General features: G+C 44.6%; 1 protein-coding gene across 2 annotated transcripts in view; it reads right to left on the bottom strand.

Annotated features, from left to right (window-relative positions):
- The window catches only part of LOC141144047 (NACHT, LRR and PYD domains-containing protein 12-like), a 202,045-nt gene that overhangs the window by 128,615 nt on the left and 48,538 nt on the right, over positions 1–24,892 (bottom strand). For both annotated transcript variants that reach the window (XM_073629392.1, XM_073629391.1), the window contains exons 6-7: positions 10,157–10,195; positions 8,149–9,916 (exon numbers count right to left, since the gene is read on the bottom strand). In XM_073629392.1, coding sequence (XP_073485493.1) covers positions 8,149–9,916; positions 10,157–10,195 — 1,807 coding nt within the window. The remainder of the gene's footprint in view (positions 1–8,148; positions 9,917–10,156; positions 10,196–24,892) is intronic.

Here is a 24,892-nt window from a genome sequence, read left to right as displayed (position 1 = left end):
CATGTAGCAATAACTCGGTGGAGCTGCTGGTTTAAGCGGGCTGTTACCTTCACTCTCGATACCTCTGTTTCACCGGCACGGGGTCTAGGGTTCCGTTGAGTTTACCTTCCGGACGATATAAGCACCAAACACTTGAGTAGGTTTTCCAATGCCTTAATAAACGAACAAGGAAAGTAGCAGGAAAGAGGTAGAAGGAAAGCTGCAGGGAAGCTCAAATACCTTTCTGTAGTATTCTTCAGAACATTCTTTGCAATTAAACACTTGTAGTTGAATAGTCTCCCCTTTTTGTAGGATTTAATCTTTGCCTGGATAGACATCTCTCACTTGCCTAGCAGCCAGTACGCAGCACGAACAAAAGTCTCTGCCACAGACTTGTTTGGAATAAAACCCGTACAATCCTCTGCCACAGGATGTATTGGTTTGTGGTGAACATCAGATACAGTACTTGAACCTTTAAGCCAACCCGGCAGTACTATACTGTAAGATTACTTCGGAATGCATCCTCCAACCGAGTCACCAGGCCCCTCTCCAGACCAGCATTCTGCATGATCCTTCCATGACGGGTCCTCCCCTGGGATCTTCTCGGCTGTCCTGCTTCTTCACTCAGGATAGACAGCTCAGGACCATTCCTCTGCTGCTGTGGTAGGCCCCAGACAGGCTTCTGGGCCCACCCACATGCCGCAGCAACGTGGGCCTCCGGAATGGAGGACCACGAGGTGGTATTCCTAGTGCATACCTGTCGGCCAGGAGGGCCAGCAGGTGGCTGAAAACGACCCCTAAAACATGGCGTCTCTCCCATAAATACCCTGTCCCAGAATGCAACTCGGAGGACCACCTCCACCGAGTTATCTCCGGGACAGAGGAGCACTCATCCGCTTCAACACGTTGCTTTTCCAACACCTGCCGATGGTGACAACGACACCTACCGGCACAATGTGGAACTACACGCAACGTCAGCCAAGCCAATTTACCTATCAGCGTTAGATAAAAATCTACCAGCGCTACATACATAAGTATCACAGGCTCCTCCCATGTAAATAAGTATCACAGACTCCTCCCATGTACATAAGTATCACAGGCTCCTCCCATGTACATAAGTATCACAGGCTCCTCCTATGTACATATATATCACAGGCTCCTCCCATGTAAATAAGTATCACAGACTCCTCCCATGTACATAAGTATCACAGACTCCTCCCATGTACATAAGTATCACAGGCTCCTCCCATGTACATAACTATCACAGCCTTTGCTCAATATTTTGGTGAAGCTTTTTTGGCACCAATTACAAGCTCGGCACACCTAGTTTTGGGCAGTTTCTCCCATTCTTCTTTGCAGGACCTCTCAAGCTCCATCAGGTTGAGGAGCCTCAGTGCACAGCTATTTTTTCAGAGATGTTCAGTCAGGTTCAAGTCTGGGCTCTGGCTGGGCCACTCAAGGACATTCACAGAGTTGTCCCGTAGCAAGCTTCGGTTTCTGCGCTGCTAATTTAAGAGCGGCTTGTGCCCGTCCATCTCTATTCCCGCCCATCTCTATTCCCACAAGTGTCAGTTCCCTCTTTCTCAGCCATGTTGGCTCAGCTTGGATGCCATTACAACCAGAGAAGTTCCTCTGCAAATGGCTTTTAACCCCCTTCCAAAACAATCTTTTATGAGTACCTAAATGTAATGGAGGATTTAATGTGGAGGGAGGAGGGTTTTAAAGTGGTTGTAAACTGACTTTTTTTTTAACTATAATAAGGTTTACCTGTAGGTACAGTGAATATCTCCCAAACCTGCAAGGTTTAGGAGATATTCAACCTGCATGCAGCCAGTGACATCACTGGCGCATGCGCGGGAAAGGTCTGGCATACCGTGCTGGACTTTCAGAGCTCGCGTTGTAAATGAGGGCTCCCGTGTGTATGAGCGGGAGTGACGCCATTGTGGATACAGCCACTTATGTAGCCGGAGGCCGCGAACCTAGAAGGAAGACGGGGTGAAGATGGAAGCCATGTCAGTGGTAACATTGCACCACTGGAAGGCTTCGTTTTAAGGCAAGTCTCGCATAATGTGCTAGTATGCGATGTACCCTACCTTATGCCTTTTACCTTACAGGGGAACGTTTTTCTTTTGTTTTTCTTTTGCAGCGGTTTACTACCACTTTTTAAAGGCTTTTCTGACATAACAGATAATAAGAAGTACTAATTTAGGCTACATTCGCATAGATGTTTAGCTACAGTGTGAATGGCAGCAGCAAGACTCTGCTGATAGCTGCTCACTCAAAAACAGAAGCAATCTGCAGCCCCTGAGTCTGTTTAGTAAACTATAATTACAGGTTACTAGGGGCTGCAGTTACTCTTGTCTGCACAGCCAGTGATTACCAGCAGAGATGGCTGCTCGATGCACACTTTGTGTGATGCCCAGCATCGCTCACCACAGGTTATTGCTGGTTGTGTGAACAGCCACAAATAGCTACGGCCACCGGCAACTTGTCATAAAAGTGTACTGTACAGGCTGGGCAGCCGCAACTAGCTGCTCACTGATGTCAAAAACAGCAGCAGCAATCAGCAGAGTCTTGCCGCTGCCATTCACACCGTAGCTAAACATCCATGCAAATGTAACCTGAAGGGGCAGGATAAGAAACAAATAGTTCCGCGCTTAGGAAATAAAGGAACTGCAGCCCCCCCAGCACAGAATAACACCTAGGTGAAATTCTAAAAAATAGAGTACTAGATTGGGGTGATTGGCGCTGTTCCACTGGGTCCACTATGATGTACACAAAAATATGAGTGTGAAATAAAAAATAAAAAATGATATGTATATAAAAGTGGAAAAAAATCCAAACGTGTAGACAGAATTTATGTGCATGTATAAAAAACCTGACCACAATCTATAAGGTGCGGTGTGACGCGTTTCGTCATCAAGACGTCATCTGAGGCAGTGACGTCTTGATGACGAAACGCGTAAGTCGTGGCCACGTGATACGCATACGTCTTTCCCTTTGTTAGTCGATTTTCGGGTTTAGTTAGCAGGCGGTGGAACGCACGTTACAACGCGCTGCACTTCCCATACATTGACTCTGTATCAGTCAGCGGAGCACTGTGAGCTCCTTTTTAATCTACCTGTTTGCAATAAAGAAGAGTTTTTTCGGATTTACACTATGGGATTTATATTTGTTTCAATACATATGGATGTTGATTCCGAGGAGTGATTGGAGGTGGTCGGGACATCAGATAAGGAGAGGAGAACGGAGGATTGTCACCACGGACCATTACTGCTGGATACAGTTTACGGGCTTGATATCCCTGCAGGGGTGAATCTTTCCGGTGAGTGAGGGCACAAGTGGGGGTCCTTTGGAAGGCTGGGAGCACTTACCACACCAGGAATATTGTCATGTGAATGAAGAGACACATTACTGCACTTAAGGAGAACTTTTTATGGAATTTCTTTTTTGGGGACACTTGTTTTATGAACTGATCACTCACTTCTTATGTTTTAAGCACTATTGTGTGTACATATGAGCAAAGGAGTTTTACTAATGTGGTTTAGCACTATTGTGTGTATTTATCAGCAAAGGATTTTACCAATAAGTGTTTCTCAAATAATTTTTAATTAATGTTTATATTAATTATCTTCATATTTATAAATTCACCTTTTTTGGGATGAATTAATTTTTACCACTCAATTTTTTCAGTGTTTGCATTCTATGTGGTACTACACACCACACCTTATAGATTGTGGTCAGGTTTTTTATACATGCACATAAATTTTGTCTACACGTTTGGAATTTATTCTACTTTTATATACATATAATTTTTTATTTTTTATTTCACACAAATATTTTTGTGTACATCATAGTGGACCCAGTCGAACAGCGCCAATCACCCCAATCTAGTACTCTGAAGGGTCAGGAGTTGGGGTGATCTGAAGTGTGAAGGTGCAGGAATTGGGCTGATCTGAGGTGTGAAGGTGCAGGAATTGGGGTGATCTGATTGTGAAGGTGCAGGAATTGGGGTGATCTGAGGGGTGAAGGTGCAGGAATTGGGGTGATCCGAGGTGTGAAGGTGCAGGAATTCGGGTGATCTGAGGGGTGAAGGTGCAAGTTTTGGGTCATCTGTGGGGTGAAGGTGCAAGAATTGGGGTGATCTGAGGTGTGAAGGTGCAGGAATTGGGTGATCTGATGTGGGAAAGGGGCAGGAATCTGGGGTGATATGAGGTACAAAAGTGCAGGCATTGGGGTGATCGGAGGGGTGAAGATGCAAGAATTGGGGTAATCTGAGATGTGAAGGTGCAGGAATTGGGGTGATCTGAGGGGTGAAGGTGCAGGAATTGGGGTGATCTGATGTGTGAAGGTGCAGGAATTGGGGTGATCTGAGGGGTGAAGATGCAGAAGTTGGGTGATCTGATGTGGGAAGGTGCAGGAATCTGGGGTGATGTGAGGTACAAAAGTGCAGGCATTGGGGCGATCGGAGGGGTGAAGGTGCAAGAATTGGGGTAATCTGAGGTGTGAAGGTGCAGGAATTGGGGTGATCTGAGGGGTGAAGGTGCAGGAAATGGGGTGATCTGAGGGGTGAAGGTGCAGTAATTGGGGTGATCTGAGGGGTGAAGGTGCAGGAATTGGGGTGATCTGAGGGGTGAAGGTGCAGTAATTGGGGTGATCTGAGGGGTGAAGGTGCAGGAATTGGGCTGATCTAAGGGGTGAAGGTGCAGGAATTGGGGTGATCTGAGATGTGAAGGTGCAGGAATTGGGGTGATCTGATGTGTGAAGGTGCAGGAATAGGGGGACCTCAGCTGTGAAGGTGCAGGAATTGGGGTGATCTGAGGGGTGAAGGTGCAGGAATTGGGGTGATCTGAGGGGTGTAGGTGCAGGAATTGGGGTGATCTGAGGGGTGTAGGTGCAGGAATTGGGGTGATCTGAGGGGTGAAGATGAAGAAATTGGGTGATCTGATGCGGGAAGGGGCAGGAATCTGGGGTGATATGAGGTACAAAAGTGCAGGCATTGGGGTGATCGAAAGGGTGAGGGTGCAGGAATTGGGGTGATCTGAGGGGTGAAGGTGCAGGAATTGGGGTGATCGGATGGGTGAAGGTGCAGGAATTGGGGTGATTGGAGGGGTGAAGGTGCAGGAATTGGGGTGATCGGAGGGGTGAAGGTGCAGGAATTGGGGTGATTGGAGGGGTGAAGGTGCAGGAATTGGGGTGATCGGATGGGTGAAGGTGCAGGAATTGGGGCGGATTTAGGGTTTGAAGTTGAAGAAATTGGGTCTGATCTGAGAGGACTTTATTAGGGTAACCACAATCACCTCACCTTTTACTTCCAACTGTATATTTCGTAGAAGTCCTCGGCTGACATATTCCTTCCAACCTCACTGTACTTACCTCACAGCACATGTTCTGGAACAAGGGTAAGTTACCATTTACTATCTTTGAAAGCTCAGTATTCATTTCTTACTATTATTCAAAAACTTTACATTGTTTACTGTGTAAAAAATATTTTTTCGTGATTGAGTGTGAAGTTTACTTTTTTTGGTGATATGGCACTGCGTCGCTTTAACTGAAAATTGCGCGGTCGTGTGACGTACCCAAATAAAATTGTCGTCCTTTTTTATTTCCACAAATAGAGCTTTCTTTTGGTGGTATTTGATCACCTCTGCAATTTTTATTGTGTGTTCTGGAGCCGGGGGCAGAATCGGGACACGTTTGCGATGCCATTACTTTGTAATGACACCCCAATCGCAATGCGGTTTTGCCACTTTTGTCGCAGGAAAATTGTAGCAAAATCGCAATGCATAAAGCTTGTCGCTCAAAAAGGAGCAGGAGCATCTTTTGGGTGACGGCTTTGCGATTTGCCACAATTCTGGAATCGCCCAGGTTTTAATGGAGCCTAAACTATTTCACTTTGATGCTGTAATAATGCCCTCTGTGAGCTCCTGAAGCTCTTTTATTCGCCCTCACTTCCTTGGTTAACAAAGAGAGGAAACCCCTAGAGTGGGACTTTAGAAGCACTACCACACAGAATATAAAGTATTGGAATTAAATAGAGTATTTATTTGAAAAAACATGTAAATAATGCACATAAACAAGGATATAATATGTAATGTTGCAATTTCAATACTTTATATTCTGTGTGGTAGTGCTTTTAAAGTCCCACTCTAGGGGTTTCCTCTCTTTGTTGATACTTTCTTTGGGATGTGGCACACCCATATTAGTTTTACTTATCAGATTTATTCACTTCCTTTGCTTGTAACAAGCAGTGCATGTTGGCTGTAGTCCTGTACATTGCTCTATACACACTACACATCCCATGGTCCACAGTCCCTTGTTCTTCTGTGGAGCGAGTAAGAGGGGGTTGCTATGTTCCTACATACAGTGAGGGGAAAAAAGTATTTGATCGACTGCTGATTTTGTACGTGACAAAGAAATGATCAGTCTATAGTTTTAATGGTCGGTTTATTATAACAGTGAAAGACAGAATAACAACAAAAATATCCAGAAAAAACGCATTTCAAAAAAAGTTATAAATTGATTTGCATTTTAATGAGTGAAAAAGATATTTGACCCCTTCGCAAAACATGACTTAGTAGTTGGTGGAGAAACCCTTGTTGGCAATTAAAGAGGTCGGACATTTCTTGTAGTTGGCCACCAGGTTTGCACACATCTCAGGAGGGATTTTGTCCTCTTTGCAGATCCTCTTCAAGTCATTAAGGTTTCCAGGCTGATGTTTGGTAACTCGAACCTTCAGCTCCCTCCACATATTTTCTATGGGACTAAGGTCTGGAGACTGGCTAGGCCACTACAGGACCTTAATGTGCTTCTTCTTGAGCCACTCCCTTGTTGCCTTGGCCGTGTGTTTTGGGTCATTGTCGTGCTGGAATACCCATCCACGACCCATTTTCGATGCCCTGGCTGTGGGAAGGAGGTTCTCACCCAAGATCTGACGGTTCATCGTCCCTTTGATGCTATGAAGTTGTCCTGTCCCCTTAGCAGAAAAACACCCACAAAGCATAATGTTTACACCTCCATGTATGACGGTGGGGATGGTGTTCTTGGGGCGCTAAGCAGCATTCCTCTTCCTCCAAACACGGCAAGTTGGGTTGATGCCAAAGAGCTCGATTTTGGTCTCATCTGACCACAACACTTTCACCCAGTTCTCCTCTGAATCATTCAGATCTTCATTAGCAGACTTCAGCCTGTACATGTGCTTTCTTGAGCAGGGGGACCTTGCGGGCGCTGCAGGATTTCAGTCCTTCACGACGTAGTGTGTTACCAATTGTTTTCTTGGTGACTATAGTCCCAGCTGCCTTAAGATCATTGACAAGATTCTCCCGTGTAGTTCTGGGCTGATTCCTCACCGTTCTCATGATCATTGAAACTCCACGAGGTGAGAACTTGCATGGAGTCCCAGACCGAGGAAGATTGACAGTTATTTTGGGTTTCTTCCATGTGCAAATAATCGCACCAATGGTTGTCATCCTCTCACCAAGCTGGTTGGCAATGGTATTGTAGCCAATTCCAGCCTTGTGTAGGTCTACAATCTTGTCCCCGACATCCTTGGACAGTTCTTTGGTCTTGGCCATGGTGGAGAGATTGGAATCTGATTGATTCCGTGGACAGGTGTCTTTTATTCAGGTAACAAGCTGAGATTAGAAGCACTCCCTTTAAGAAAGTGCTCCTAATCTTAGCTCGTTACCTGTATAGAAGACACCTGGGAGCCAGAAATCTTACTGATTGATAGGGGATCAAATACTTAATTCATTCATTAATAAGCAAATCAATTTATAACTTTTTTGAAATGATATTTTTGTTATTATTCTGTCTCTCGCTGTTAAAATAAACCTACCATTAAAATTATAGACTGATCATTTCTTGGTCAGTGAGCAAATGTCAGGCAAAAATCAGCAGGGGTTCAAATACTTTTTTCCCTCCCTGTAACAGGGGGATCATGGGAAAGTCAGATAACAGCAGCAAAAACAAAGCAAAAAAAATAAGACACGGGCAGACTTGATGGACCGCTTGGTCTTTTTTTTTCCATCGCCTTTCTAGGTTTCGAACAAGTACATGGAGAAAATATCCAATCATCACTGCCACACTCCTGCCTATTACAGCCTATAAAGTCCTAATACTCTGCTGACTTCTACTGATTTCAGTTAGGAAATAAATACACTCACTTACCAAACTGTCTGACATCTGTGTAATAATGGGGATATATTTTTCTGGCACTCGGGATCTACTGTAAGCCATTCAAAACGTAGATTCTGAAATCTTTCACTCTTTAAAGTCTTCAAGCAATAGCTCAGCTTCTTAGAATAATTACTGTCCCTCCACAAGTAGTGTGACAGTGAGCCGTCCACCCTCAAATGTGAACACCCAGACAAGATTGATCCTATGAAGTCCTCATCCTGAGTCTCATACAGACAGACAATAGCATGAATAGGAGAACTTCCATCAAAGTCCTTCACAGTCCATTCTTTTATTGCAGACTTCACTCGGAGTGAGATGTTGATACCTGTGATCTCTGAGAATGTCTTAACTTGATTTTCATTTAAGAGACCAAACAGGAATTGGACAGCTAATGCTAAATGAGGGTATTGTGAACTTAAAGCTCTGAGTGACTGCCCTTTACAGATCTCCGGGAGGGAACGTTGCTCTCTCGCTCCAGAGATTCCTTCCTCTTTTCCAAAACCCAGCACATAATACAGAGCAGCAAAGAACTCCTGTACACTCTGGTGGATGAAGCTGTAGCAGGTCTCGGTGCGGACGCTCCAATAAAAGAGGTTTTCATTCAGAAACATAGACTTCACCTCAGACAGAGAAAGTTTATGTCTTTTTAGATCTTCTTCTTTAAAGAAAATTTGATTGTTCAAAACTCCCTCATTTGCCAGTGCACAAAGGTTCTTCAAGAAGGTGTGTAGTGCCTGGGGTGTCCAGTCCACAGGCTGGCCTTTTCTTGCATGAAATGTTATTAAAACCTCCAGATAGAGGCGGTATATTGAAGTCACAGTTGTATAGCGAATGGAACCCAAATCTTTTTGTATTTCTGGTTTTAATACAGTGCACAAAATCCAGCATGTGATGGGGACAGCACACATGGCGTACAAAAGTTCATGGTCTTTTATTATACCGAGAACTTTATCTGCATTTTCTTTATTTCCAAAGAATTTATGAACATACTCCTCACAATCCTCCCTTGTAAATCCCTGGATTTCCACATTGCGATAATCATTGATGAATGTGTTGAGTTTCTGTATAGCCAGTGACCTTGTGGTGATGATCAGAGAGGATTGTGGGAGAACCTGTCTCCTGAGCAAACTTTGGAGAATTCTTTCTTTGTGGGTTTCCATAAAAATGTCATGACAAACCTCAGATTTCTCCTCCAGAGTCCACCTCAGTTCATCAAACCCATCAAGTATAAAGAGAAGTTTTCTCTCACTTCCAGGATCCTGCAGAATAGACACCAGGTCATCTGAACTCCATTGTCTGCAGGCTCTGGATAAAAGTCCCACAAGACTTATGTTTCCAATGATGGCGTTGATTTCTGTACAGCTCAGATAAAACAAAAAATCAAATTTGTCTTGGTAAAGATACCCAGAGGCCCAGTCCAGCATGATCTTCTTGGAGGTCATTGTTTTTCCAATCCCAGCAGGTCCTTGTAACACCACAACCTTAGGGGTGAAACCATCTTCATCAGGGTCAAAGAGGGCCTGGATTGTGGTTGGGGAATATTTATGAGAAGATCTCTTCTCCATGATCTGTAGAGGTCTTCTGCCTGAACTCCTTATTTCTTCCTCCTTTTCCTCTTTAATCTGTACTCCCTTTATCATTAATAAATTGTTTTTGGTGTATCTATTCTGTAGCTGAACAGTCTCCCCCATACGGGAATTATATTCTGGAATCCACTGAAACTTCTCTTTCATAGACTGTCTGTGTTCCTTACTTAAGTCTAGATGAGAGAAAAGGGAAATATTTTATTCTTCATGCACTCATGATATAGTATAATAGTATTAGAAATATATTGTTACCATAAGTGCTCAGAATGTAATTATTAAATATATTCCCCAGGAAATACAGGAATATTGTGGAAGAATTTATAGTATTCACACATAAAACTGACTAAAACAGAACTAAATGTTTAGCCAAATAACACAAGATATTTTATTTCAAATGAGGATGTCCTACTAACCTGGTATTCTGTTAGCATGCGTCATCTTCTTCAGATTGGCTGAAAAAAATATATATAATAAGAATATTGCACAAGCAGGTTATGTGGTGTAGCAATATAGCTTTTTCCTAAACTCTGACCATATTTTGTCCTGACAAACTTCCCATATTCCCACCACCCCTCTGGAGATTGGAGCATCTCCTACCTGCATCTGATAGCATCTCTGGTTGCCTGGTGACATCACATATATTGCATGTGAACATGTTGGGGGGACCAGAACAGAAGTTCCCCAATTCTATTTGCAGGTGTTTACCATCTGTCAATGGAACAGAATTAACCCCTTCAATACCGGGCACTTTCACCCCCCTTCCTGCCCAGGCCAATTTTTCAGCTTTCAGCGCTGTCACATTTTGAATGACAATTGCGCAGTAATGCTACATTGTACCCATATGATATTTTTATAATTTCTTCCACACAAGTAGAGCTTTCTTTTGGTGATATTTACTCATCACTGGGGTTTAATTTTTTTGCTAAGCAAAAATGGACTGAAATTTTGGAAAGCATAAATATACTTTCTTTCCATTAAAAATGGTAGAAGGGTTTGGCGCTGTTCCTATTTAGTTTCCTACCTCCATATAGGTTACTGGATTAAAATAAATTCTTAGGTGCACCGTGCATATATCAAATATTAAATACAATATGGATTCCCAAGTATACCGTGCATGAGTCAATTAAATATTCTGCTGCAATCTTATGCAGTCATAGGTGATACATAGACCTAACTCAAATGCTTACATAGGTAATATTGCTAGTGGGGGAAGAAAGGGGGGGGGGGGAGGGAGAGGCGAGTGAGATGGGGAAGTGGGGAGGGGGTGTAGGAAGTCTAATCCTAAGGAAAATTACAATAACAGGATAAAGTGCAAATGTGCTGGTGCAATCCAAAAGGCAACAGTGACAAGATAAGGTGCAAACGTGCTTCAAAATTCTTTAGTAAGTCTCTTGTGCCATATTCTTGTGCTGTGGTGATAATCCTTCACTTATAATATCTCTTTGCTCTGAAAGTGCAGCCACTCACCAGATCACTTCACCCCTGCGGGGGTAGTAGGCGGTTACAGTTTTATCGCCACTGTACAGCGATCGCTGGCGGGCTCAGGATCGTGGTATGTCATATATAAAGAGAGAGGGAGTGCCCATAGCGTAAAATTGCTTTAAAAAGGTTTTATTACACAAAATGAAAGGGTACTCACACTTTTACAGTAAAAATCAAGCGAAATGGTAAAAACGTCAGAACCGTCATAAATATCCTTCAGCGCTGGTACAGGAGGTGATGTTTGGGAAGCACAAATTAGGCCACGCCCTACGCGTTTCGTCGTTAGGACGTCTACGGGAGCGTGACCTGTGTTGTGTCTTCCCATCCTTATATAGTGTGTGTGGTGTCCCCTTGTTAAATTTTCAATTGGCATCCATTTTCCCGCGGACCGGAAGTTCGCCGCGGCCATTTTGTTTGTATTTTGCAGACAGAAGTCCGACTTCCTGTGTAAATAGCAGTGGGACTACTGGTGGCCATTTTGCCTGAGCTATTTATAGACAGTAGTTCAAGTTACCTGTCTCTGTATATTTGTATTGCATAGTCCGGCGGCCATTTTGCCTGTGTTTTTGTGGACAATGGAGACCGGCGGCCATTTTGCCTATGTTTTTGTGGACAATTCCACAAAAACTCCTCTGCTACTTTTTTGGTGAAAAATAACCCAAATCAGTCTATATTATTCACCACAAACTATGGGATATATATTTTAAAATTGATCAATCCTTAAACCCCGAAAAATGACAGGACAGTACAAATATCCTCTAAATGACCCCTTTTTGGAAAGTAGACAGTCCAAGATATTTAGTAAAAGCCATGGTGAGTTTTTTTGAGGTTGTTCTTTTTGTCACAATTTTTGGGAAAATTAAGAAATTAAATTTTTTTTTGTTCACATACTGTCACCAGTGCAGCGCAGTGTTATCATATAATGGGTATGGGGATAATCAGGGACACTGACTGGTGACCGTATGTAAAATTCAGAATTTTTCAGTTTGTTTGCACCCCCCCCCCCCCCCCCCCCAAAAAAAAAAAAAATTTTGGAGCACCAGCCGCCACTGGTATCCCCAGTCCGCGGAATGGTACACAGGAACAAATATCTATGCGCAAATGCTGGACAAGGCATCGTACCAAATAGGTGAGCATATGAGTGCATGAAAACTAGAGTTAGTTACCTGTTAATGCCATTTCCATTAATCTTCCAGGACAGCATATGAGATAGTGGCTCCACCCACCTAAAACAGGAAACACATCATCCACAATCAAATAAAAAGAGCATAATCACCTAGTGTCCCCAGTAGTAAGGAAGAACTGAAGGCAACTAATGGAATAACATAATACAATTATAACGCAATACAACACAGAATATAGGGCGGGAGTCCATGCTGTCCTGGAAGATTAATGGAAATGGAGTTACCAGGTAACGAATTCTAGTTTTCCCATTTCTTTTTCCAGGACACCACATTAGAGGACATTATAGAAGTAAACTATTAAGGTGGGCTACTGCTTCCAGGGACTATATCACAAGGCCAAGTCCTGAATGGACAGCAGAGCAATCCGGATGTGTCAAAACACTGTATGAAAATTAGACCAGGTGGTGACTTTGTAGAGCTGTTGAGGCAAAACTACTTATTCTCTGTCCACGCTGAGGTCAAAGACCTAAGAAGTGACCTAAATCCACTGGGCAGTTCGACTATTAAAATTATGTACAGTGTGCCCAGAACAGGTGAATGGGATCCACCTGCCTAAAGTGTACTTAGACACCCGAGCAACTGACTTGGGTCCTGTGAACAGTACCAAAAAGCTACTTCACTTTGTTTGGATTGCTTAGGATAAAATAGCATGGCTTTGTTTCCTCTCTTAGGATAGGTTTACAAATAGGGGAGGAATTGCCAATACCTAAGCCCGAAGCTTAGGCATTCCGAACCTCAGGTCTATTCTAAGTAACCAGTCTGGGATAAGCGTATAGTGGGAATTGCTGAATAGTCACTAAGCCATTCAGTAGGATTGAGCCCTGGAGCATTAGATTATAGTTGACTAGGAGTATCCTGTGAGGAGACCTGTGCTGTCTGTGTAGCATGGCACCACCAAGAGGATTTTGGCTATTAAAGCGGCGTTCCACCCTAAAGTGGAACTTCCACTCATCGGATTATAATACAGGTATCTGCACCCACTTTCGGGAATATCTAGCCGCAAATGCCCGCCCCCCGTTGTGTTCTGGGAAACACACAGTTCCCACAACACAACGGGGACCAGTGTAGACGCGCAGCGCGACTCACGAATGCGCAGTAGGGAACCGGGCAGTGAAGCCGCAACGCTTCACTTCCTGATTCCCTGACCGAGGATGGCGGTGGGGGCAGCCAAGAGACGAGCGATCGATCAGCTTCGGCTGCCGACATCGCTGGACCCTGGGACAGGTAAGTGCCCATTTATTAAAAGTCAGCAGCTGCAGTATTTGTAGCAGCTGGCTTTTAATATTTTTTGTTTAAGGTGGAGCTCCGCTTTAAGGCTGTAAAGAAAAAAAACTTGCCTTTTCCCCACCATAGGGATCTGTACAGTCAGTAATGAGGGAGGCAGGAAAATCCTACTTCACAAAAACTAGGTACATGCCGAGGCCCTGGCCACCACCTTTTTTCTTTTAGGAAAAGGCGTTTTAACCGCTTCAGCCCCAGAAGATTTTACCCCCTTCCTGACCAGAGCACTTTTTGCGATTCGGCACTGCGTCGCTTTAACTGACAATTGCGCAATCGTGCGACGTGGCTCTTAAACAAAATTGACATCCTTCTTTTTCCCACAAATAGAGCTTTTATTTGGTGGTATTTGATCACCTCTGCGATTTTTATTTTTTGCGCTATAAACAAAAGAAGAGCGACAAATTTGAAAAAAAACGCATTATTTTTTACATTTTTCTATAATAAATATCACCCAAAAATATATAAAAAAACATTTTTTTTCCTCAGTTTAGGCTGATCGTATTCTTCTACATATTTTTGGTAAAAAAAAAAAATCACAATAAGCGTTTATTGATTGGTTTGCGCAAAAGTTATAGCGTTTACAAAATAGGGGATAGTTTTATGGCATTTTTATTAATAATTTTTTTTTTTACTAGTAATGGCGGCGATGAGCGATTTTTATTGTGACTGCGACGTTATGGCGGACATTTTTGACACATTTTTGGGACCATTGTCATTTACACAGCGATCAGTGCTATTAAAAATGCACTGATTATTGTGTAAATGACACTGGCAGTGAAGGGGTTAACCACTAGGGGGCGGGGAGGGGTTAAGTATGTCCTAGTGAGTGATTCTAACTGTAGGGGGGATGGGCTGTGTGTGACACGAAACTGATCACCGCTCCCGATCACAGGGAGCTGTGATCAGTGACAGTGTCACTAGGCAGAACGGGGAGATGCTGTTTACATCAGCATCTCCCCGTTCGTCCTCTCCGTGAGGCGATCGCGGGTATCCCCGCAGCAATCGAGTCCGCGGAAACCGCGACCCGACTCACGGAGCCGTGCCATTGTGTGCGCGCGGCACGCACACAATGGCACGGCTGGGAATTCAAATGGACGTACCTGTAAGTCCATTTGCCCAGCCGTGCCATTCTGCCGACGTACATCGGCGTGCGCCGGTCGGGAAGTGGTTAAGACTTGCCCTGTATACTTCCATGCAGTCAGGTTAGCATCAGACAGCAACTACGAAACCTACTTAGTCATTTACAGCTGCCATGCACAGTAAATAACATTAAACCGAATATGAGAAATATGGAAGGACAATCAGATACAATGATAACTCACATAATCACATAGATATAGCCTAGTCTCTGGCTACCGATTCATTATACATCTATCAAGTGGTGGAACCCAGGTAGCTCCAGGTGATAGCAGTCTAAGCCTAAGCACACCAACTTATATGCATAGCAGATACTGCTAACCCATAATAGGTTCAGCTCCGAGACATAACCAAATATTTTAGTTGGAGCAGAAGAAAATAGGAGTCTCTTTAGTACTGCTGTACATATTTAATAAATGTATATATAGCGATTGTCGTACACCTAAATTGCTTTATATATCCCACACTAAGGTGGGAGACAGACAAAGACTCCCAGCTCATATCAAGTCCAAATCTTGCATCCTGGCGCTGGTGTGTCTGACTTCTCCACCTGGGGCATCATATGGAGGGTGGCGTCTTCATCCTGTATGGACGGCCACCTCCCCTCCTCTCTCGCTGCACCTGTGTGACGCTGGGAGAAGCCTGCGGAATACGTCGAGCGTACTTAATTTCCCAATTCTGTGCTAGCCAGTTCAGCTGGCAGCGCTGCTTGTGCACACTCCAGACCCTTTGGAACAAGCTCCTTATATATAACCAACAGGTAGTCTCCTCTTGTTCACAATTATAGAGGTTTATTTCTACCTTTTTTTTTGTTTCATAATGATTTTATTACAATTTTCCAAGAAACATACAGCTTAATGCAGTAAATTGGGATACAGGTTCCATTTGTAGTAATCCAAACAGTGGTTTACAGATTGTGAACACCAAAAGTGTCTAGATTAGAAAGTAATCAAGCTCTGTAAGGAACACACTTACACCAAAAACAATGTTCAAGGCTCAAGGGTATATTGACCTCTCCATGAATTACTATCTATTGGAACCCCCTGAAAGAGCCCATTAGTAGTAGTTCTGCATTTCCCAATTGTTCCTTCCTAAAATGGCAACCTGGACATCAGGCTCGGCCATTACAGTCATTCACAAGCTCCACGTCCCCTGTACCCTAGGGCTCAGATTACTAAGAAGAGAAAAGAGCAGAAAGAACAGAAGGGGGAGAGTACAAAAAAGGGGAGGGACAGACGGAGAGGGGGTAGGATCCCACCTGCTACCCCCCTCCATCTACTGCTTGCCGTCTACATCTACAGGGTCCTCCGGATTCCCGGAGTGGACCGTCCAAGAGCACACTGTGTCTTGATAATAGGTTACATGTTGTGTCACAACAATTCCTGATACGACTGGGAATTTTTATAAGTGATCCACGCCTCCCAAGTAGCTGGGAAGCTCGAGATTTTGTCTTACAAAGCGAGTATCAGCTCCTCCATCGTTGCTATGCGGTCAGTACGTAGTGACCATTCTTTCATTGAAGGCGACCGTTTGGACCTCCAATGTACCTGTATGCAGAGCCTAGCAGCGTTTATCAAATGCATAGCTATCAATTTGAAGTATTTTTTGGGGGGATTTTTGGAAAGGTGCAGGAGGTACTGTGCTGGTGAAAACTCCAGTGGGAGCGAAGAGATAGCTGTCGTCACCTCATGTACCTTACGCCAGTATGGCTGAATTAGAGGGCATGACCACCAGACGTGGAGAAGGGTCCCCACATCCTTCTTACAATGCCAGCAATGCTCTGGAACCATCGGAAAGATCCTATGAAGCAGCTATGGGGTCTTATACCATCTAGTTTTAAGTTTATACCCATTCTACTGCGTATTTACATTGAGAGAGCCTTTGTGTATAAACAAGTGGATGCCATCCCAGCTGGCGTCCCCTATCTCCATGTCCAAGGCTGATTCCCAGAATGCATAGGGCTGAGATCACATGACTCTGGGGTGAGGAGCTTGGGCATAGCGATTCGAACACCATAGTATTTTTCGTGTATTTGGCTATTTTCGCTGGGACGTCTGGAAAGTGCTTTAGTTGCATGTAGGACCAGAAGGGGAAAGATTTAGTGTTAGACAACGCAGCGAGCTCTTGTAGCCTCAGAAACTTGCCCCTGCGAATAAAGTGTTTAGTCTGCATCTGTGTGTAGGGCCATTCCTTTAAAAGATAGGTCCTCGGTAGACCCGGAGGGAAGTCAGGATTATCTCTAATAAGGGTAATCGGGAAATCTGTGGCTGAAAGTGCATGGACTTTACATACCCTATCAAAAGCCTGGAGAGTTGCCCCAGTAAGGGGATGTGCAGGAAGTTTAGGTGGCACGTACTGTTTAGAGACCCAGGGTATCGAGCCGAGCTCAGTTTCCGCAATCAAGATTCACCCAGCTTTTACAACAGGCATGAACATTCTAACCTACCACCCTAGTCATGTGGGCAGCCCAATAATATTGCTGTAAATCCGAGAGACCAATTCCGCCTTTTTCTTTAGGTAATACTAGTTTCCCTAGCCTATACGAGCTGGTTTTGTCCCCCATAGAAAGGATCTACACATTTTCCTATAGGCTGTAAAAAAGAAGGGCAGTAAGTGGATCGGGACAGTCTGCATCTTGTATAGTAGACGGGGTAAGACCGTCATCTTTAGGATAGAGGCCCATCCAAACCATGAGAGGGTAAGAATATCCCACTTCAGAAGATCTCGATGTGTAATTTTCAGTTCGGATAGTAAGTTTTTATCATACAGTGTTGTCAGTTTACCCAGGAGCTGGATACATAAGTAGGTGAAAGCCTCTGTTTGCATTTAAACATTTGGTAACGAGATGTTTAGTGCAAATGATTTTGACAGATTGATTTTTAAGTTTAAGATACGCTGAAAGTGGTCTAAGACAGGCATAAGGTTGGGTAGGGACGTTAGTGGCGAGGAAAGAAAGAGCAGGATGTCATCTGAAAAGGCCGCAATCTTGTATTCCCTTTGGTGGACTTCTATGCCTTTCATATTCGGATTAGCCCGGATGCAACGCAGTAGCGGTTCTAGGGTAAGGATATGGAGTAAAGGCGAAAGAGGACACCCCTGCTAGTGCCATTATGGATGGGGAAGGCGTCCGATAAGTGGCCATTGACTCAGACTCTAGCTTGTGGGTTCACATAAAGGGAGCCTATAAAAAGGCACATATACAGCTCCCTAGACCAAGAGCTGTTAACACTGCTTCCATATTTCTACCTTTCTATCTTTTGGTTCCTCTATTCACGTTTGTTCCACGCTCTTTTCTCCCCACTGAGTGTATGTGTCTTTTTGACACACCATTTCACTTTTTACTCACATGCTCACTTATACCCTGGTGTTGGTGCTCTTGTACTCCCCAATACTACATAGTACAACTGTTTACAGTTTACCCAATTTACTTTTAGACTTGGCGCTCTCTCACACCACTATTTGGATCCTTGCTCTGTCTTCCTTTGGGGATTGTTTGTACGCCTGGTCTTTGCCTTGCGGGTTCGTACTAGGGGTGCGCATCTTCACTGGTCTCACGTTTCGATTACGATTATCTGGTCAACGATTCGATTCCATGATGCATCCGATTACTGACGAGCTCCCACTTCCGCTTGGGCCGCCTAGGGGGCCCTTCCTCCCTGCAATCTTCTGGGACACATCACAGGTCCCAGAAGATTGCCCGGCTATGCAGGACAGCGCAGTGAGACATGCGCACCCGGCTGTGAAGCGGCAAGCTGTCACAGCCAGATGCCCACAGTAGTATTGCCAGCTCCATGGACAGGCGGGGGAGAGAATGGAGGGTTCCGGTAGCCACGTCGCTGGATTGTGGAATAGGCGAGTGTCTTTTTGCGCACACTCGTGGAATGGTGACAAACTACGGTACCTAAAAATCTCCATAGGCGACGCTTTAAAAAAATTAACGGTTACCAGGTTAGAGTTACAAAGGAAGTCTAGTACTAGAATTATTTCTCTCACTCTGACAATCACGGCGATACTTCACATGTGATTTGAACACCGTTTACATATGCGGGCGCGACTTGCGTATGCATTTTCTTTGCTGCGCGAGCTCGCGGGGACAGGGGCACATTAAATTTATTTTTATTTTTTATTTTTTTATTTATTTATTTTTACATTGTGTTTTTTTTTTAGAAAAAAAAATTTTGATCACTTTTATTGCGGTCACAAGGAATGTAAACATCCCTTGTGACAGTAATAGGTGGTGACAGGTCCTCTTTATGGAGGGATCGGAAGTCTAAAAGACTCCAAATCCCTCCATTGCACTTCAAAGTATTCAGATTGGCAAAAACGTTGATTCTGAATTTTTTAAAATATATATATTTTTTTTAAAACAGCGCCATTGGCAGCCGAGTAAACCAGAAGTGACGTTGTGACGTCGTTCCGTGTTTACATACAGACTGGCACGAAGCCGTTTCCGTCTCTTGCCACCTGAAGTGGCGGCTCGCGGATCAGGTCTCCAGGTGGGACGGGAGGCCTGGTAAGAGCGGCAGAAGGCGGCGGGAGGGGGGGGGGGGGATGTTCCTCTCTGGTATAACAGCCTTTTACCGCATTGGTTGTTATCCCTGGAAAGCCGACCGCCAGCTCTAAAAAAACGGTACCGGGATGCTGCCTGCAGCTGCAGGCAGCATCCCGGTATAACCCCCTAAAGCCGAGGCCGCATACGCTCGGCGCCAAGGGGTTAACGGCTATACGCTCGGAGCGCTCTCCCGGGAGGGGCGGGGCAATTCACCCGGAAATCGAATACCACCAAAAGAAAGCTCTATTTGTGGGAAAAAAAGGACATCGATTTTGTTTGGGTACAGCGTTGCACGACCGCGCAATTGTCAGTTAAACCGACGCAGTGCCGTATCGCAAAGAATGGTCTGGTCATTAAGAGGGAAAATCCTTCTGGGGCTGAAGTGGTTAAAGTGGGCCCGGTAGAGCAGTGGCCCCAACCTTTTTGGCATTGGGGACCAGCCGCGTGGAAGAAAATTGTGCCAAGGACCGGGGGGGGGTCACGATTTTTTGCAGGCAATGGCTGGTGTTAGCGCTTCAATCATCAAGGTACCATGCTTGGTGTCAGGGTGATTGAAGCGCATTATTTCTATTACTACATTGTAGTAATAAATTAAATAGTTCAACTCACCATAATGTAGAATCAGTGGGAGCCCTGAGTGTGTCACTTGGAACTGTCGCCAGCTACCAGATGTGGATAGTCACTTGCCACGCTGCCTATCACCAGATGCGGAATGTCACTTGCCACATCACCTGCCACGCTTACTGCCACAAGATGTGGATTGCCACCTACCACATTGCCTGTCACCAGATGCGGAGTGAGTGGAGCGCCCCTTGTGGTATGTCAGGCTGACAGCTGAGGGGGTGAACTACAAGTCCCAGCACACCTCACCTGTACTCCCACACACAGCTCACCTGTCACTGATGATGTCACATCTCTGTGGGATCGCCCCTCTGGATGTAGCAGGGTGTCCCCCTCCTCATGCTGCAGCCGGTCTTACCTGGCAGAGGGAGGGTCCGGGACTCCTTCAGCCGTCACTCTCTGGCTCCACCCTTCTGCCATTCCTGATCAGCTGTCCGGGGGAGGGCAGGCAATCTGTGCCGCTGAACAAGGAATCTAAGTTTTCACACAGCGAGGAGCCGCAGGAGAGCGGTGATGCGGGGCGGGAAGTATGAGATGAAGTCATCTCTCTGCTCCCCGCCGCTCCTCCGACACTGAGACAGAACATTGGCTTTGAGGGCGGAAGAGCGGTGATGCGGGGGGTGGAGAGAGATGATATCATCTCTGCTTGCCCGCCTGCTCGCTTCTTCCATCCACCCAGCTCTTTCATGCCTGCAGCCCAGCATGTCTCTTGCCGGCCGCCCGCACCCGGGGGTTGACAACCCCTGCTGTAGAGCATAAACTCTCCGCATATACGGACGATAGAGCTGCACGATTCTGGCCAAAATGAGAATCACAATTTTTTTGCTTAGAGTAAAGATCACGATTCTCTCACGATTCTCACGGCGTAAAATCTTTCACATTATACAAAAAAAAAATTGGGCTAACTTTACTGGTTAGTTTTTTTTTTTATTTCAAGTAATTTTTTCCAAAAAAAATGCATTTGAAAGACCGCTGCGCAAATACAGTGTGACATAAAATATTGCAACAACAACCATTTTATTCTCTATGGTCTCTACAAAAAAAATATACAGTGGGGACAGAAAGTATTTAGATCCCCACTCTTTGTTATATTGCAGCCATTTGCTAAAATCATTTAAGTTAATTTTTTTCCTCATTAATGTACACACAGCACCCCATATTGTACACACAGCCCCCAATATTGTACACACAGCACCCCATATTGTACACACAGCACCCCATATTCACAGAAAAACACAGAATTGTTGACATTTTTGCAGGTTTATTAACCGCTTGCTATCCGCGCTATAGCCGAATGACGGCTACAGCGCGGACCTGCATTCCCGGGAGGCCGTCATATGACGGCCTCCCCTGTGCACGTGCCCTGCGCGCGCCCTGCAGGGCGCGCGTGGAGCGCGCTGTGATCACCGAGTCACTGAGACTCGGGTGATCACCGATCTGTGTAAGGGGCCGGTCCCGGCCCCTTACCATGTGATCAGCTGTCAGCCAATGACAGCTGATCACATGATCAAAACAAAAGCTCTGTGATCGGTTTTTTTTTTCTCCTCGCGCTGACAGTGCGAGGAGATAAAAAAGCCGATCACCGGCTCAGCTGCAAGGGACATCGGTCCCGAAGAGGAGGAGGCAATAATGCCTCAATTGTGCCTTATAATTATGCCACCAGTACCCCCTGCCAGTGCACCCAGACATTAAAACATCACAGTGCCCACAGTGCCCACCAGTGCCACGTATCAATGCCCATAAGTGCCACCTATCAATGCCTACAGGTGCCACCTATCAATGCCCACCATTGCCACCTAACAATGCCCACCAGTGATGCCAATCAGTGCCACCTAGCAGTGTACAAGATCAGTGCCCATTATTGCCACCAATCAGTGCCCATCACTGCCACCCATCAGTGCCCATCACTGCCACCCATCAGTGCCCATCACTGCCACCTATCAGTGCCCATTGGTGCCGCCTCATCAGCGTACATCAATGAAGGAGAAAAATTACCCTTTTAAAAAATTTTATAACAAAATATAAAAAAAAAAAATTTTTTTTTTTTTTAAATTCGGTCTTTTTAAATTTTTTTAACAAAAAATAAAAATCGCAGAGGTGATCAAATACCACCAAAAGAAAGCTCTATTTGTGGGGAAAAAATGATAAAAATTTCATTTGGGTACAGTGTTGTATGACCGCGCAATTGTCATTCAAAGTGCGTCAGCGCTGAAAGCTGAAAATTGGTCTGGATAGGAGGGGGGTTTAAGTGCCCGGTAAGCAAGTGGTTAAAAAGAAAAACTGAAATATCACATGGTCCTAAGTATTCAGACCCTTTGCTGTGACATTCATATATATAACTCAGGTGCTGTCCATTTCTACTGATCATCCTTGAGATGGTTTTTCACCTTCATTTGAGTCCAGCTGTGTTTGATTATACTGGTTGGACTTGGTTAGGAAAGCCACACACCTGTCTACATAAGACCTTACAGCTCACAGTGCATGTCAGAGCACATAAGACTCATGAGGTCAAAAGGAACTGCCTGAAGAGCTCAGAGACAGAATTGTGGCAAGGCACAGATCTGACCAAGGTTACAAAAAAATTTCTGCTGCACTTAAGGTTCCGAAGAGCACAGTGGCCTCCATAATCCTTAAATGGAAGACGTTTCAGATGACCAGAACCCTTCCTAGAGCTTTGCCTTTCGGCCAAACTGAGCTATCGGGGGAGAAGAGCCTTGGTGAGAGAGGTAAAGAAGAACCCAAAGATCACTGTGGCTGAGCTCCAGAGATGCAGTCGGGAGATGGGAGAAAGTTGTAGAAAGTCAACCATCACTGCAGCCCTCCACCAGTCGGGGCTTTATGGCAGAGTGGCCCGACAGAAGCCTCTCCTCAGTGCAAGACACATGAAAGCCCGCATGGAGTTTGCTAAAAAAACACCTGAAGGACTCCAAGATGGTGAGAAATAAGATTCTCTGGTCTGATGAGACCAAGATAGAACTTTTGTGGCCTTAATTCTAAGCGGTATGTGTGGAGAAAACCAGGCACTGCTCATCACCTGTCCAATACAGTCCCAACAGTGAAGCATGGTGGCGGCAGCATCATGCTGTGAAGGTGTTTTTCAGCTGCAGGGAGAGGACGACTGGTTGCAATCGAGGCAAAGATGAATGCGGCCAAGTTGAGGGATATCCTGGACGAAAACCTTCTCCAGAGTGCTCAGGACCTCAGACTGGGCCGAAGGTTTACCTTCCGACAAGACAATGACCCTAAGCACACAGCTAAAATAACGAAGGAGTGGCTTCACAACAACCCCGTGACTGTTCTTGAGTGGCCCAGCCAGAGCCCTGACTTAAACCCAATTGAGCATCTCTGGAGAGACCTAAAAATGGCTGTCCACCAATGTTTACCATCCAACCTGACAGAACTGGAGAGGATCTGCAAGGAGGAATGGCAGAGGATCCCCAAATCCAGGTGTGAAAAACTTGTTACATCTTTCCCAAAAAGACTCATGGCTGTATTAGATCAAAAGGGGGCTTCTAATAAATACTGAGCAAAGGGTCTGAATACTTAGGATCATGTGATATTTCAGTTTTTCTTTTTTAATAAATCTGCAAAAAATGTCAACAATTCTGTGTTTTTCTGTCAATATGGGGTGCTGTGTGTATATTAATGAGGAATGTTTGGGGGTTCTAAGTAATTTTCTAGCAAAAAAAAAAAAAAAAAAGATTTTAACTTGAAAACAACAAATGTCAGAAAAAGGTTTAGTGTTTAAGTGGTTAAACGTTCCTAATTTACATTTTGTGTATACAAAAGAGCATGGGGAAGCTCATGTCCATAATGTCCATAATGGGGGTGGTATTGACACAGCCCTAAATGATCCACAATGGCTCAAAAGGGATATGGTCCAGAAATATTTAGACAGAATAAAGGTGGATAAAGCACCTGGACCTGATGGCATCCACCCACGGATCCTAAAAGAATTGAGCTCTGTAATTTCAAAGCCATTGTATCTAATTTTTAGGGACTCATTAATGACGGGAATAGTACCACTGGATTGGCGCAGGGCAAACGTGGTGCCTATATTTAAAAAGGGATCAAAGTCTTTACCAAGTAACTATAGACCTGTTAGTTTAACTTCTATAGTCGGGAAGATACTGGAGCATTTAATAAAAGACCACATAGACGAGTTCTTGCTGGGAAAAAACATTTTAAGCAACAGACAGCATGGGATCATGAAAGACAGAAGTTGTCAGACAAACCTGATTTTTTTATGAAGAGGTAAGTAAAACCTTGGGCAGAGGGGTGGCTGTGGACGTGGTATACTTGGATTTTGCAAAAGCGTTCGATATAGTTCCGCACACACGGCTCATGTGTAAGTTAAAGTCTACAGGCTTGGAAATATCAGTTTGTAAATGGATAGAAAACTGGCTAAAAGACAGAATTCAGAGAGTCGTGGTTAATGATTCTTACTCTGAATGGTCTAAGGTTATCAGTGGTGTACCCCAAGGTTCAGTGTTGGGACCCTTACTCTTTAATATCTTTATAAATGATATTGGGTCTGGGATCAAAAGTAACATTTCTGTCTTTGCAGATGACACCAAGCTATGCAGTGGAATAACGTCCTTACAGGATGTCTGCAATTTACAAGCCGACCTCAATGCTCTGTCTAATTGGGCGTCAATGTGGCAGATGAGGTTTAAATTTTGAGAAATGTAAAGTTCTGCACTTGGGGGCTAACAATATGCATCATACATACTAGGGGGAGTACAACTGGGGGATCCATAGTGGAGAAGGATCTGGGGGTTTTGGTAGATCATAAGCTCAATAATAACATGCAATGCCAAGCTGCGGTTTCCAAAGCAAGCAAAGTCCTTTCTTGTATTAAGAGAGGTATGGACTCCAGAGAGCGATATATC

Source organism: Aquarana catesbeiana, linkage group LG05 (assembly GCF_042186555.1).
Source record: "Aquarana catesbeiana isolate 2022-GZ linkage group LG05, ASM4218655v1, whole genome shotgun sequence".
Lineage (NCBI taxonomy): Eukaryota > Metazoa > Chordata > Amphibia > Anura > Ranidae > Aquarana > Aquarana catesbeiana.
Note: the sequence above shows the minus strand (reverse complement) of the source record. Positions and strands in the feature narration are given on the sequence as shown.